A 17,072-nucleotide genomic window follows, 5' to 3' on the forward strand; every position below is an offset into this window, starting at 1 on the left:
GTTTGTGTGATGGGGAGCAGAGAGACACAAACCTCAAGCAAATAAGTGCATCTATGGGAAAGGCCTTGAACGCCAGCCTAGGAGTTTGGACTTTATTTGTAAGAGAAACCCAATCACATCTTTTAGTTTTCAGAGTCATCGTTTTGAGAGTAACACTGGCCTACACTGTGTTTAATTGTCCCCTCCCACCTTTGAAAGGGGTCGGAACCATGAGCCGCCACCCCCTCTGTCCCTGCCCTGGGCTGTGTCATGCCTTCCTGGAGCCCCGCTCTCCCCGTCAGACATCCCTGGGCTTGGTATCCTTCTCCCTGGCATCTCAGCCAGGGGATCAATTCATCTCTTTCGGGCACTGAATCCAGCACTTGTACAGCGATTGCAGTGTTTTTAGCTGTGTTCTCCAATTTTGGAGATAATTCGTGCAAGTCGCAATTTTGACATTTGCAAGTGTTTACAGTAGACCTGGTTGTTGAAATGGGCTTTTGTAGTAAGTGCACAATTTGGAATCAGGCCTGATTTGCATTTTCTGCCAATTATCTGTGCCACCATCAGCCACGTGATAAAGGTAGAAGCCAGTGGAATAAAATGGTGAAACCAGGAGGGCCACCCACCCACTCTTTTGTTTCGCTTGATTCCTGCCAAAATGTTGGCTTGAAAGCAAAGTACATTTTAAATAACAATAATATTAACAGTGCATATAATGCTTCCATGTGCCTCGCCAGGTTCTAAGCACTTAATATATAGTAAATGATTGAATCCTCACTACCACTCCAAGGGGTCGGTAATTTGACTATCCCTAATTTCCAGAGGAGGAAACTAAGGTGCAGAGTCAAGTAATATGCTCAGACTCACTCAGCTAATAAACGAGTGGAACCAGTCTTCAGATCCAGGTGTTCTGGTGATGTTTTGTCACACCGATTTGCAGATGCTCCAGTTCAAATTCCATCTTCCAAAACGTGCTTGCACCAGGACTAGGGGACACCACCCTCTCAGAAAGCATCCGTTCCTTCCATTCACGACAGAGCTTGCATGGCGGAAAGGGCCAGCGCCCCAGGTATACAAGCCCAAACTTGCCCTATACAATTGTAATGAAATCTCTTTAAAAAAATAACAAGTAGAAATATTGGTATGTCATTAAGGACCTGCAAATGGTTAACTCCTCATTTATTTGGCACTCGAGGAAATGAGGTGATCTGGGTAATTGAAATTCTTGGATAACCAAAGGTTATCCGTCCGTAGGAATCACGTAATAGGAATCATTTTGAAATGTAATTAATATTTTCCTGACTTCCTATAAAAATTATCCTGAACATGCTTTAGCCTTTCTTGATCACTTAGACATTATTGTGAGCATCAGTTATTGTAGAGTGCTGTAATATTATACTGTGCTGTAATTGTGTCCTCGGGAGCTATTGAGATAGCTAGGAATGCTTGCCTCTATATTGAATGGCATAGACTCTTGTGATTTTTAAGTTCTGACTTTGCTGTATCATTTTCTTTGGCCCCCTGTGCTGTCGGTTTTCACGTCTCAATTTTCCTAGTGGCTGTGCCTCTAGAAGTGTTTCCCCTTTCTCACCATCTATGATTTGCTAACGGGTGGGAATCAAATGGCCAAACTTGTTAGGGTCTACTGTCCAAAGTCAGTTGTCTAGCAGCGAGGGGAAGAAGGCTTTGAGCAGCAAACTACGTGGGCTTGGTGACAGCCCTTTAGTTGAGAGGCCTTTTCCATCTCTTGTGGGGTTTATGGTCGTCTTCTGGAGTAGTAATCATGCCAGAAGAGAAGTCTCTTGGGCAACAGAATCATGCTAAATCGATTGGAAAGTTCACTTTTGATTCAAACACAGCATCACTGTTCTTGCTTATTTCTCTTAAAGGTAAGTTATGCTGTGATGTTATTTTTATTCCATAGGGTGGCAAGATTAGCCTTAAAGAGTAGATTACTTGCAGCACATTGATATAACATTCTTCTTTTTAAAATGTTTTTGTTGAAGTGTAGTTGATTTACAATGTTGTGTTAGTTTCAGGTGTATAGCAAAGTGATTCAGTTATACATACGTGTTTGTGTGTGTATGTGTGTGTGTGTGTATGTGTGTGTGTGTGTGTGTGTGTGTGTGTATATATATATATATATATATATATATGTTCTTGATATAATGAATTCTTGTATTTGCTTGAATTCATTGTCTCCAGTTTTGGAACACTTGCTTTGCCTTTGAAATTCTCTCCTCCATCTGCGAGGAGCTGTGCATGCCCTGTACGTCAAGGCAGAGCTTCTGCCTACAAGTTGTGTCAGGATCCACACAGGTGTCCACGCTCCCAGAGAGGCTGATGTGTGCAAATCCGGATTTCTCAAAACACTGAATGAATTGTGTTGAGGGTGACTTTCCAATAAAATTTAAATCCCTTTAGATAATTCGTTCCACTTGCATAGTTCAAATTGCTTGCTGTACTTCACCAAATTTGTGATGAAGTTTTAAGAACATGTCTCTTGTGAAAATAAGATACATCTATTGCATATGTGTCACCGTCAAGGTAGAAAATTGGAGTTGTTTCTATAAAATAGAACAACTGAGCAAATCTATTAATTACAGTGTTATTTACACTTCTACAAAAATCACAATCACTTGTTTGTTTGAACTGAGTCCCCTTTACTTCCACAGAGGTGTCATTGCCTAGCTGAGTGACAAATTATACACTTGAATCTCACACATATGGGTCATTTGTTCCCATGTCGCACACATTTCCAGATAGATACCAGTCTTATGTGTAATTCTGATAAAACGGCAGTTATGGCCGTGTTGTAGCTGGTTTGGCTGGCAAACGTTTATCCTTCAAATAGAGCTGCAGACAGTAGCCTAATTAATGGAATTCTTAACAGTGGTTTCCTATTGGCCAACCTTAGTCAAGTTATATCTTCAGCGGTAACAAATAGACCTTTTGCTTCTCTTGTATCATTTAACTAACGTTTGTATTGTATGTGTTCTTCCTTACAGGAATCCCAGCATCTGACCCCAGGATTCGCCTTACAAAGTAGGTGTTTTGAAAAAATCCTTCTTGATCCAAGCATCTCCTCTCCTCCCTCACTTTCTTCTCCTTCCTACCTAACATCATGAAAACATGGAATAACAACAATAATAAGAAGTCACATTGTGACGCATCCAATTGGTTTCTTTTTTCTCCCATCTGTTATTCATGGCAGGATTCTGTGAAAGAGTATAACTGGAAGGGCTGCATGTTCAAGACCAATTTCATTCAGAATGGTCATTTGACAGTAGGAAACATGGATGGTAAATGTCTGTGCGTTTTCTTTTCAGAGTGGAGCGACCCGACCAGCAGAGCTTCTACAAAGTGAGTACCGTTCAAGTCGTAAGTACTCAGGTTTCTGAAACACGCTTCTTCGGGGGCATTTCGCAAGTAAAAGGTGCTTCAGTGCCGAGCGAATCTTGTTGTCTCTCCTGCTCCTTGAAGACAGGAACCTTGCCTCATGATAACATGGGGTGTGGTTAGAGGGGAGAATGAGATTTCCCACGATAGGCAAGTAACAGTCAAAATGAACGAATCATCACTAGGCTCTCTAATGGTGTAGAAGATGCAGGCTGGGTCGATACCTGGGACACCAAAACAACTGTGACTCTGGAGTAGCTGTTGGCGCGTTGTGTAACTTCAGCCACAGACATCGTTATATGTAATATTCAGCCACCACCGATCAGGATGGAGAAAGGACCCGCCTGAGCAGCCGTGCTCGGACGTGAGAGGTTGGGTGGATTGCTCTGGCCGGCCAGCCCGGGACCTTGCTGTTTGCAGGTCATCTGGTGACTGTATATTAAAGATAAGGGCAGCCAGGAAGAGGTGGAATAAGTGATGACGTGACGCTAGGTTGAAGTTCAGAAGCCAGGGCCCTGCAATTCACTCCTCACTCTCTTCCTTTTTTATTAATGTTCACTGAAGGAGGGGTATGGAGAAACCAATTTCCTCAGATTAACCGTTGTAGATTTTGTAATAGCCATTTGTCCAAGAGAGTATCGAGGGAGTAGTTCTCTCACAACTTCTTTCATTCTTAATAATAGAAAATGGAAGCTGACTTTTCTGTGTGAGTAATAGTCACATACTTGAAATTTTTCAAAATGAAATAACTTATGACATTCAAGTGGCCTAATGGCACGCTTGAAGTGAATTGCTCACCTTTTGGTATTTCCACATTCTTGGTTCTGTTTAGTGGCAAAGCCCCCAGAGCCCTGACCCCATCACCAGACCTCTTATTTGGTTTTCTGGCCCGATCTGTGCCTTCTAATTCAAGGTTCCATTTCAACAGCCGAGAATCCTCCATTTAAAGAATCGAGGGGAAAAAAAGAGACAAGAGGAAAATAAAACTATAACCTTGATTTAAGGACCAAATGATATGGAAACGTGGAAATCAAAATCATCTTTGATATTGTTCATTTCAGCTTTTCCAGGAATCATTTTGAATTGCCCTCCCCCTGTTATCCTAGTAAACAATAGACCTTATGCTCCTTACCTCCACTCCTGACTTACCCCACTCTTATTACAAAGCCAGTAAACTTCACACACACACACACACACACACACACACACACACACACACACACACACACACACACACAGTTGAGCATTCAGGAAATCAGTGCAGGTTTCCAACTATGAAAACACATACAAATATTTTTCCATTGTAAAATGATCCCATTCCTAAAACAAGAGTACATAGACCATAAAATGCAATATTTCAATAGTTTGTAACTAACGGAAATAAACTTGTCGATTGTGGTTTATAGCTAGAGGCTCTGCATTTCATAGCACAGGGTATACAGTGCATTCAGTAGGGCTGAGGTTCTCTATAGGAGGCACCCGTAAAACCGGAAGACACTGAGTCTGTTTTATGAGTGAACTGCTCTCTTTTTAGCTGCCTGACCCAAAGGCCAGGCATTGTTCATCAGACTTCGGCTGGAATAAATTCCCTTCTTGGGTAGGGTATAGGTTTAACACGGGGCAGGTCAGAGTTATAATAATTATTTTTACTTTTAGCTTCCAAATTATTATCAGCTTAGCCGTTCCAGTCATTCTCACGTATTTCACTCCGGTGTGCTTTTTAAGTCAGCTTCTAGGATTTTCCGTGTGGCAGGGCAATCCTCTAGGCAACTAAGAGCATCCTGAGTGTAGACAGACTGCTGGTGGCTGGAGCTTGGTGGGAAGCAGCCCCAGGTCAGCCCTGCTGCAGCAGAGACACCCTCCCAACGCTTGTGGATGTCCTGGGCAAGCTCCTAACCCTCACTGCAGTAGAGAGACACGGGAGTCTTGTAGATCAGAGTCCCTTAATTGCTGGGCCACTTTACTTGTTTGCCTCATCTTGGCCTCGTTTCCCTGTATAACAAAATGCAGCTCTTCCATTAGGGCCTGGATTGTTTATAAGGACTGCACGCCCAGGCACCAGGTCTGAAAAACACTGGTGCAGGAGTCCCTGAGTGCAAGCTGGGAAGCGGCCAGCTCTGTGCTCCTGGCTCAGCAGGATCACCGACCTTTGCAGAAGGTCGCAAAGCATATCTCGCTCAGCATATGCTCCATTGACACACAGTGCTTTTTATGGGGTGTCCATCTAAATGGTGACATCCTACCTGCTCCAGCTGACTGCCCAGGAGGCCAGAGCGTGGGACTGTAGGAATTTCAAGATCTGGGCTTGTGCCTCTGCTCCATGACAGTGATGGTATTGGGGGAAAGCACTGACCTAGGATTCAGAGGGTGTGAGTTTAAATCATGGGGGAATTTATTTTTATTTCAGAGTATAGAGTTAGAGTCGCTTGAGGGAAATGAAGCAAAGTAATGAGCAGATTGTATATGCATACAGGTATATATGCAAACACTTGTCACAATTCAAATGTAAACAGCTATACTCTTTAGTAATTAAACTCAAGGTCAAAGTGCATTTGACTTTAACCCTTAATAATTTCTGGAGGAAGGAAGACCTGGCACGTGTTGTTTCCCTCAGCCTGCATGAGTCTGAGTTGTATTATAGTCTCGGAACAGGCCTCACCCAGGTCTTCTAAATCCAATGGAGTTTCAAGCCTCCTTCAAAAAAGGTCTCTCTCCCCAAAAAGAGAGTGGGGCATGGGCTGTCGAAGGTCAGATTGTATTTCTCCTGCTGTGCAGTTGTGTATTTGTACAGTAATATCACGTTCGTTCTGCCCCTAAAGCACCCATTTATTTCAATTGGAAGATTCAGGGATTGAGTGGACACCCCAGACATTGGGTTACCTTCTAGTTTCTTCATGAAGCCATTAAGGAACAATGGAGGAGAAAACAGAAACTAAATCCAAAGGACTTGCATTTTCCTCATCGGGTCGGATGGCTTCACCTAGCTGGTTATGACATCTTGTCAATTACTTGTCAATACGGCGGCTTTACCAAAATACATGAGTCTGTTGGTCTTTTATGAACCGTCCTGAATAGGGACAGGTCAGATGCTTCCTGAGGAGCATTTCCAGACAGCAACCATGAGCTCAAAGGTTTCTGTCGAGTCAGTTCTTGACTTTAGCTAGTTTTGTGAGGACAGTTGAGAAAGTGGCAGTTCCTTTGTCATCCTCGGCTGTTGGCATTTAGACTCTGTCCGGCTGGAAATCATCCAGACCCCCTTTCAATCAAGTAGCCCCTGTGTTTTAGGGCTGTTGAAAATTCCGGGATAATTTCCATCAAAGCTCAACATAAAGGCAGATGTGGCCATAGGCTGTTCTTTCCTTGCCATAATACCAGTTCCTCCACTTCCGGTATTAGGTACGGGTCTGAAAACATCACAGCCATGGACCCAGAGAGTTGACAAAAGGCCTGACAAAGACAGTCTAGTTGTGGCCAGTTTACCTGTGGGTGACAGGTAGGCATGCCACATGGACAAATGCTTGAATGTAGCACTAGTTAGGAGGAAAGGACATTATACTCTCACAGGAATGGCGGACACCTGTGACAATAATCTGTGCTGTTGGGTCGTGCGCAAGGCTAGGCGCCAGGTCCCATGCCAGGTGCTCTTATATACATCACTCCGTTATACTTAGCAGCCACCCTGGAGGGGCTCCAAATTATTCCCATTTTACAGATGAGAAAAGCAAAGCTAGAATATTGTCCCTCCTTATGAAGTATACACAGTCCAGTGGGAGGACAAGTTGACTGTTTATCTCGAATGGACGTGTTGGCTATGAGTACACAGAAGGGCCGAGTCAGTTACACTGCTCTTCATGGGGAAGCTTGAATGCACAAAGCCCTCTCTTTTCCCACCGGGCTGTCCCTTCTCACGGTATCTGATGGGGTCGGGGCACAACCTTCAAATAGACTTGAAGAACTGAAGTTGATGGGAAGCAGTCCCACAAGAAATTATACCTCTCTGTTTTAGATGATTCAAAACCTGGTCAAAATGGCTTGATTTAACTGAAAGATCATTATCTCTAAACTTGCATTGATGTGGTATGAAGATTTCATTACCACAGGGAATAGAAAGAGTATAAGAATGCTTTCTGGTTTGCTATGACCAGTAACAAGCGTTACACCATTTCTTAGGTGAATTTTGAAACAAATTTTTTTACCAGAAAACCCCAAGAAACGAAAAACACATTCATGAAAATCCTGACCATCTTTCTACCAAAATTTTCATCATTGAAAACGTTTGCTTTGAGAATCTGATTTGAGAAGGAACTCCCACCTCCAGCAATTTCACATACTCTTTCCTAAGTAGATGTCTGGTCCGCTACACACTTTCCGTAGCAAAGTAACTGCGTAACGAGGCAGGGGAAAAAAATGACTGTTATTTTCGTAATCAGATTAATTCTTAATCAGAATACATGATTTGGTACTTGGAACTTCGAAATACTACTAATCAATTTGAGGCTTACAAAAGCCAAACTAAACTCTTCCAATAAACTGGGAATCTTGGTCACTGGTTGCAGCCATTCCGGCTTTCAAACTGAGACGTATGCCAACTCTTGCTTTTAACCTGTCTTGTATGCCCTGCGTCGTAGAGCTTGCCAACTTTTCCTAAGGACTTAATATATTTTTGGAAGTTCTCCACTGCATCAGGGACAGCCACCTGGGAGCAGAGAAAACAAAATTTGGCAGCCTGTTCAAGCTGTGAATTAAAGGTAATTCACAGTTTGAAATGCATCAGCATGAGGTCCTTAAGAAGAGTAATCAGATATCAAGAGGATTTTATTCTGAGGACTGTATATTGGCTAATGTGACAACAAGCAGTATTGGCATTTGGAATGTTCGTGTCAAGAAGCACTGAAGCTGCTGGTGCTTGACGGGCACCAAGACTGAAAACTGGGCCTCCTTTGACGGGAGCTTTGGGTTTCCACTTTCATTACAAAAGCTGCAAACATAGCATTTGTGCTCAGGGAGCATAAATCTTGAAAGATCAGGTTCGATTTTTGCGTCTTTGTTCGCGGTCCCAAGATTTGTATGTTTCAGCTGGATTATGAGACACGTCTGTAATTAGAAACAAACATCTCTCTCTCTTTCTCTCAGGGAAAAGTCAAGGATCTCCTCTTTTCTACCCGATTTGCATCCATATTTATATTCATTCATTCATGATTTCATTCCTTTCAGCAAAAATGGGTTGAGCCCCTACTGTGTATAAGGCTCTGAGCGAGGCAGAGTGGTACCTCAGGGTGGAACACTGCGCATCCTACCCTCAGGGAACTCACAGGTTACTGAGGATTAGATTTGCACGGGTAACGCCAATTCCTCAACTAGCTCATAACTGCGGAGTGCCTAGGGTGTGCCAGGCGCTTTCTTTCTTTACAGGCCCAAAGGAGTCAGCCCTGTTATATTCTACGGCAGCAGAAACCAAAACTCAGAGATACTGAGTGAGTCACCCAAAGGGCCACAGTAACGAAACCACGACCGGACAGACTCCAGAGCGCAGGCTGTCAACCCACATTAAAGCCATCCCATGCGCCGTCTGGAGAGGGCCCTCCCAATTTGAATTCAGTTGTCATCTTGCCCTGGTATCAGACCAAAGCAGACTGACCCCAGGGGAGGCCAAAACGGTCCCTTGATCAGGGAAAGGACTGGATCTGGACATTGTCATTGAGTCGGGCCTCTCATACACAGCACACGCTGATGGGCGCTGATACGTACTCTAGAGGCAGGCACCGGTCCAGCCTCAGCTCAGGGCCTGCAGCCAGATGGTGTCACCATGCCTGTAAGATGCTTCCTTTGGTGAGGTGCAAAGATCCAAGCCCGTAAGGGACTTTACCACCACTCAAAGTCCCCTTGAGGGTGATTTTGGTGGCCTGTGATGGGAACAACATCTGTCTCCAGAAATCTCCATTTAGCCATATTAAAGTAAAAAGAAGAGAACGGGTATTTGGGTCTGTTTTCATGACAGGTTTGTCCATTACTTTTCATGCTTACCAATGTGGAAATTGCTTTATATTATTGGAAAGTTGCTTTATTTTATTGATATATCCTCACGGCAGAATCATTTTTAAAAATTATTCCCAACGTTATCAACCAGTGGCCTTATTTCTAAGTTCTCCTCGAGATTTTGAACAGTAAATGGTACTGAAGCAAATAATGCTGGTGGAAGTTGCTGACGTTCATAAGCAAGAGACCAAAGTGAAGATAATTCCAGCTGTATAATTGAGCATAATGTCTTGATCACACATACACATGCATGCACATCCTCTGTCTCCCAGAATATCAGACCCCCCTCTAATGCATCTGATCTAATGAGATGCACACTCTTTTTTCACTTACTAGATTCTAAAATGCTATGACCAGGGCTACTTTTCATGTGCCCAGCGATTGATAATCTTATAGCACTTTCACACAATGGAGTAGCCTCATGTGAGGGCCGCAGCAACCCTGTTAGATAGCCAGGTGCAAAGAAGCCAGGCTTGGGCGGGGGGTGGGCGGGAGATATTTACCAAAGTCCCCCAGCTAGGGAGTGGCGGAGCTGGGCCTGGAAGCGAGGACTCTGCACTTCCATCAGGACGTGCTGCCTTGTCCCCATGTCCCCTAGATGGCTGCGGGGTCAGAACTCATCAATCAGAGCCCTGACAAGTCTTCCAGGCCCAGATGAAGAAAATATAGCAGCAGTGCGGAAAGCCTCATGGATCATTCCTAGGAATTAAAAAGAAACAAACACCGCCCCTGCCAAAAATAACACCCCACCCAACTGAGCCTGGAGTAGATGAGAAGGAATGTTCACCACGCTTCTGAGCTATTCATTCTGTTTTCCATCCTATCAAGCATTTCACAAACAGCCAGATACTTTGCCCCAGTTACGTTATTGGGAACGTTCTGTTTAAATGGTCTGCTCTTGATACCTTCTTAGAGCTGCTAGAAGCCCTTCCGTTTTGCTGATGAGTGGGGAGCAGCGTTGGTAGAACACGGCAGATGCTTGCACGATTGCAGTAGTAAAGTCAGTTGAAAAATTTGACAAATGCCTTTCTTTGTGCTTCATCTGTCCACTGTAATACGAGGACCAGAAAAGGAAAAGGTCTCAAAGCTATTTGATTGACATCTTCAAATATGCTGCCTGCACTGGGATGGAGCAGGGTGGGGTTGGAGTATGCCTTCTAAAACCCAAAGGAACAAAATTGTTTTTCTTTGCTACCCTGTGAGGTCTTGGCATCCAAGTACAACCCGTAACACACTACTTGGTCCTTGGCAAAGTTTCCAGGGTGCCTGAGAGAGCGTTGAGGGGGAAGAGGGCTTAGAAGGTCATGATTTACAGAGAAACCAACTTACAGTTCTGCCTCCACCATTGCCTAATTTCAGGAGTGACCTCATTGCTGCATAAGTTGCCCACTTTTTGAAAGTCCCAGATAGATAGCTCAATATTATCACTATGTGGGATATTTCTAGATTTTCAAGAGAAAAATCCAAAAAAGTACCTAGTGCTTATAGTATCTAGAAATTGTCTAGTATATCTAGAAATTGAGAGGGTCATTCTATATTTCTCCAAAATCATTTTCATACATCACGTAGTACAGACAGAAGGGAAGCAAGCTAACTGCATGTGAACTGTGTGTCTGGGTCCTTACAGCCACCCCTTACAGGGGCCGTCTGTGGGCCAGGCACAGGGGCAGACATTTCACAAGCATCAGCTGTTTCATCCTCATAGCATCTCTGAGGCGGGATGTCCTCATCATCACCAGTCCCAGGATTGTCCTCTCAAAGGCTCAGAGAGGGCACCTGGCAAATACCCCAAACACCCATGGCTGGACAGCCAATGCCGTTGATGACGCAGGAACCGGGCCTGCCTGGAGTTCTCTGCGCTGCGCCACTGCTCTGCTCACCTGCCGTCCTCACAACCCCTCTGTAAGATGAAACTGACCTTATGGAGAAGGAAATCGCATCTCAGAGCCTTTCAGTGAGCGGCTCAGGATTACACAGCCAGTTATGGAAGGAGACGGACTTTCTCTAGGATTCTTAGATGACAAAACTTGAACTTTTCTTTCTGATCCCTTATCTGCCGCACCCCTATAAAATTTCAGTTGAACAATTATGAATTAAGTACAGAGACAGATAATATTCTTCTGGTTCGATGACATTTTCCATTTCCACACAGAGCATTGTCTTCATTACATTCAGGCTTGACTCAATTCTGGGAGCCAGGAGAGGGGAGGGACCTCAGCTGCCAGGTGGCTCAAATCCCAGCTCCCTCACTTCCTGCTGTGTGACTTGATGCAGTCACCTGGCGTTTTCTGAGCCTTTGTTTCAACAGATATAACATGGAGGAGCGTTATTGCTCAGACTCTGTCGTGAAATGCACTGCCATCGGATGGGCTCCTGAATGGGCTTTGACGTCCATCATTCGCATTGTTCTCTCCCCGTGTTAGCAGTGAGGAAAGTCGTGCTCAGATGGCTTAAGCGCGGGCCCCAGGCTCACACCACTCACTGTTGCAAGGCTCAGTTCCACTTCTCGACTCCTAGTTAAGTGCTCTTTTTGCTAGTATCTGCCATGACTTCTCACAAGTGTTGTGTCAATGTGGTTTGAATCAAAGGATCAACTCCCAACGCCGAGATCAGTGGACTGAAAGCCAGCCACTAAGGAGGCCACTCCTCTCCTGCTTAGATTAGATGTCCCCAGCATGCTTCTGGACGTTCCACCGTGTTGAGAAGAGTGAGTCCATTCTCCTACCCACCTACCCACCCACAAGGGATCATTATTTGATTCAGTGATAGTTTGAGCATTTGCAGAAGAATTTGAACAGTGAAAAAAAATCAAATATGTCCTACAATCTCACTGTCTTAGAGAATGGAATTTGGGGGTTAGGTCCACCCTTTATCTTCATGCTTTTGGGGGGGGAGCTGTCTCTCTTATTCTGAGGTTGAAGAGGACCTGAAGCCAGTGACCTGTCTTGACCTTTACAACGGGATTAAAATTCCAGGTTGCTACTGTGGTAACCACACCTTGAAAATTAGATCCTGACACTCACTGAGAAATTTAAAAGTTCACCGCTGCCATGAACTTTGAAGAAACGTTGCTTACAATTTCAGTGACAGCCTCTTGATTAAAATAATCTGCCTTTCTGTCTGCTAGAAAGAGTTTGTGTGTGTGTGTGTGTGTGTGTGTGTGTGTGTGTGTGTGTGTGTGTTTTGGGGGGCGGTGCTAAAAGATTATATCTTGATGGATTTTTTAAACATAAAAAAATGGTTGTGGTTTGAAGCAAAGTGGTTTTCTGCATGAAATTTAAATCAACCTCAGCTCAATTTATAGTATTCAGAGAGAGCTGTGATATTCAGGGTGGCAGGAAGCCAAGAGACACAGAAAAGATGTAAAGACACTCAGAGAAGATACTTCTGGGGGTCCTTCCCAGAAAACCTCAGTGACCCATGGTCCAAACGGCAGCCACTTTGAAACCACAGATTGCTGGGCCCAGGGTCTGCGCAGGAGGGAAAATGCAGAGCAGGCACACGACAGGCTTGCAGATCAAGAGAGCAGGCAGTCACTGATTTGCCCAGTGGCATAGAGAGCTGGAAGTCATATTCATGCTCCTAAAGCCAAGGGCAATAGGAACCAAGCAACAGAGGGCATCTCACCTCTGAAAAAGATGAGGGATCGAGGCATTGAAATTCCGGGGATTCTCCATCCTTCCTTCCTTTTGTATTTCTCTCTCAAGACGGCAGTCCATGGTGAGTCTGGCTTTATAATTAGTTGTGAGCTATGCCTGTGGTTCCAGGATTTTTAAAAATTGGATCGGGCTTTTTTTTTTTTTGACATGCTGCAACAGGATTGGAATGTGTGTTTCTTAGGCAACACATTAAAAAATACCTCTGTAACTCTCTGAAAGGAGCAGTTTCACACCAGAAGTGATGATCTCACTCCGAGGAAGCTGGCAGACTCTTTCCCATGCAACAGAGAGCAAATATTAAACCAGTTGGACAATATGAGGTAGTTATAGGAGGGAGGGATGCAGAGCAACAGGAACTCTCTGCCTGCACAGAGGGGCAGCTCTGCCTGAAGACCTGAGGGGAGCTTGCCTCTCATGTCACTTGAGGGTCTCTTCAGTCTGCTTTGGTCAGTCTGTGTGCCGAGGAGACTGGGATAGTGATGACCGAATTGCGATGTTCCTCCAAACCCAAGGAATGCTTGGGAAAGCCCAGCAAATACCACCAGTCTTCCACTCCAGAGGGTCTGGAACCTCAGGTAGCACCTTTGGCTCTACTGACATGATAGGTTCACAAGTCTGTGAGCTCCTTAGGGAGAAGTGTGGTATGGATTCGCCTGTGTTTCCTTAGCAACTAGTACAGGACCCGCTACACAGTAGATAACCAGAAATTGTTATCGAGTGAATGGTACATAGTAAAATAAGGATCCAGAAGGTGTCGGTTATTCTGAATTAATAATAATAACATTTTTAAAAGTGTTTATTTTGTTTATTTATTTTGGCTGCATTGGGTCTTCGTTGCTGCGCGCGGGCTTTTCTCTGGTTACGGCGAGCAGGGGCTACTCTTCGTTGTGGTGCGCAGGCTTCTCATTGCGGTGGCTTCTCTTCTTGCGGAACATGAGCTTCAGTAGTTGTGGCTCGCGGGCTCTAGAGCACAGGCTCAGTAGTTGTGGCACATGAGCTTAGTGGCTCCGCGGCATGTGGGATCTTCCCGGACCAGGGTTCGAACCCATGTCCCCGGCATTGGCAGGCGGATTCTTAACCACTGCGCCACCAGGGAAGCCCAATAATAACATTTTTGAGATCTTTTATTCTTAGATTCCTCAATCCATATTGAAAAGGTAGTATCATAAGAAGAAATAAAAATGCTTGAATGTGTGCACGTGTGAGTAATTTAGTCATGGAAAGCCATGTAATGTAGAGATTGAAGTGGACAGGCTCCAGAGCCATGTTGCCTGGGTTCAGATTCCACCGTCTCCATCTTTTAGTCACGTGACCTTGGCCAAGTTGCTTAACCTCTCTGTCACTCAGTTGCCTCATCTGTAAAATGGGGATGGTAATAGCACCTGCACGGTAGGACTAAATGATTGAAGTGCCTCTCGCAGTGCTTGATATATAGGAAGCTCTCAATACACGTTAACTGTTGCTATTCATTACGCTTAGGGTCAGTACTGTCGTTATCACTCAGTGCTCTGAATCAGTGACATTTGCACTACATTCCAATCTTCAGTCACTTGGGGAACCTTTCCCTCCCTTCCCTGACTTGTCCCAGAGGCTCCCAGTTGGAGGAAGACGTCTCCAGAACGCGCAAACCTGGACTACCTTGAATCTTTCCTCTGTTGACCCAGCTACCCCAGGACCCGAGGATAAAAATGAAGAATGGCAGATATGTCTTAAATGCATGCACTTCGGGTACTAGGCACTTTCTTCTTCTTGGGAGCTCATCACAGCATCTTATCACAGCCACACTTGTGCTTTTAATCCTGTGACTACTTTTAAAAAATCAAAGCTAGAACTTATGAAGCCCAGGCACTATGTTGAGTGTTTTATGTCCACTAGCTAGTTGAATATTCACAACCCGATGAGATGTCGGCACCGCTCTTACACATTTTACACAAAAGAAACTGAGGTTCATGAATGGAAACTAAGTTCTTGCAGCCAGTAATGGTGGGCTCTGTGTCGGGCTGACTCTGGTAAGAGAGCCCTGAACCGCAGCCTTCCTGCCTACCAGTGAAATGGCCAATCCCGGAATCCACCCGGACTCCATTGTCTTGGGAAATGGCAACACCTCCTCAGAGATAACAGAGGCACAGAACTTGACCAAAGACATTCTCTGCCCCTGATTCCCTGGATAGCCTCTCACCTTTGGTATAATCATCACTGGGGTAATTTCATAATTGTGGAGTCATAATTGTGGATTGCTTGGTTCACATCTGTATGAATAACTATTTCCGAAATATTATAACAAGCACGTTGGCAGTTTTCTAATCAAGTAGCACAGAGTCCTTTTCTAAATTCCCTTTTCTTTTGCGTGCATAGGGGATTTGTCCGGATAACAAAAAAACGTGAATAAAATTTCATGGACTAGACCCCGCCATTCTGTGAAACAAACACTCTGTTCCCTTGCCTGGGCAAATCATTCCCGATGCTGCAAACCTGCTTCTGTTTCCTTGGTCTAAAAAGACATTTCAGACTCTGCCTTTAATTACGATCAGGTTTGACTCTGAATCCCTTGAGAAATAAGCTTGTTTTTGCTGGGAGGGATGGTAAAATAACATTTAAATAGGTTTTAAAAATAAGAATGAAATCTCAGAAGACACACTATTGAGGAACATACTGTATATCAAAATATATCAACACATAGTTGTAACAGTGACTTAGTAAACACATTGCTGACTGAACTATGAAAAATAATCCACCGAGGTGCTATTTCCCTCACGCCTTAGCACTGGGTTAAGAAAGTATCACCATAAAGTAGATATGCACTGTGTAAAAATATTTGTGTGTGTGTTTTTTAAAAATATCTCTTTCAGGCCCAACAGACTAATCTTTCCTCTTGCCTTGCTAGGACAAGTATACTATAAGGGATTTAGTTAAGTGGTATATTAAGTGAAGGTCTAACACAGTTTTAGAAGATAACAACTCTGAGCAAAAAACTGTCTTTAGCAAATTGATTCTGAATGTGACATAAATTAAGTATAAAATACGGTCAAAGGAGGTTCAATGAAATCTTTCCAATCTGTCACCTCTATTATTATAAGAACGTGAAACTGTAGGTAAAATAAATATATCAGTACACGTAAATGAATTTCCATGTTCTGGAAAGTGATCTAGTCTCTGGATAGCCTGAATTATCCTGGTAAAGAGACCACCTCTGTGGAAGAACACAGCTCCCGGAGACCATTCTTTTGTATAAAGTTTTATGTTAAATTCCTAGAAGCCCTGTTCCAAAACTATAGAATGTTAGGAGTTATTCCTAAGAATACGTCCCTCTATTACTCTTGCTAAAACTTTTAGATCTAAACTAAACTAACTTGACTTGTAAAGTCATGGTTCAGTTTAGATCTGTTGTCTTTAATTCCATGTAAGAAAAAGTTTGATGAGCTCTGATGAGACAGTTCGTTATGCACACCAGAGCATGTCAAACCATGTCCAGTTTAAAGTCATCAGATAACTTCCCCCATTTGAACCTATGGTATAAAACTATTTTCTTAGTTTAATTCCAATAATGTGACTGGTGCATGTGTACAAAGGTTTCAAAGCAGCGTTTCTCATAAATAGCATTTAAATAGCTCCTCCTTTGCAAAAGAAAGCAAGGGACAAAGCAGACGAATCATGATGGTCTCTCAGAATGAAGAAACTGCGAAGATGCACATCCACATGCCTACTCCTTCCCAGTGTAGTTTGGCCACATGATGGTTATCACTGAATGATTGGAACTCACAGTTTTACGCGGGAGAGAAGAAGAAAAGCCATATAGAGATGTTTTCCCACTTGAAGCAAACCTGTCACAAAAATTCTCTCATATATTTCCAAACAGATAAAAAGGTAATTTTTCACCCTTAAAAAAGAATCCTTCACTCTGAAAATGATTCACTACAGATTTCCTCTAAATAGTAAGCTCACGCCATGCATTCACAATATGGTTTGATTTTCAAAACATCCATTTACATGCACTCT

At 43.7% G+C, this 17,072-nt stretch overlaps 1 protein-coding gene across 3 annotated transcripts in view; it reads left to right on the forward strand.

Moving 5' to 3' along the window:
• Positions 1-17,072, forward strand: part of AFF2 (ALF transcription elongation factor 2) — a gene marked incomplete at both ends in the record, with an annotated part of 485,583 nt that overhangs the window by 335,963 nt on the left and 132,548 nt on the right. For all 3 annotated transcript variants that reach the window (XM_082681834.1, XM_082681833.1, XM_082681835.1), the window contains 2 exons: positions 2,991-3,027; positions 3,312-3,345. In XM_082681834.1, the coding sequence (XP_082537960.1) occupies positions 2,991-3,027; positions 3,312-3,345 (71 nt within the window). The remainder of the gene's footprint in view (positions 1-2,990; positions 3,028-3,311; positions 3,346-17,072) is intronic.

This window comes from Grampus griseus (assembly GCF_964374135.1).
Source record: "Grampus griseus genome assembly, chromosome: X".
NCBI lineage: Eukaryota > Metazoa > Chordata > Mammalia > Artiodactyla > Delphinidae > Grampus > Grampus griseus.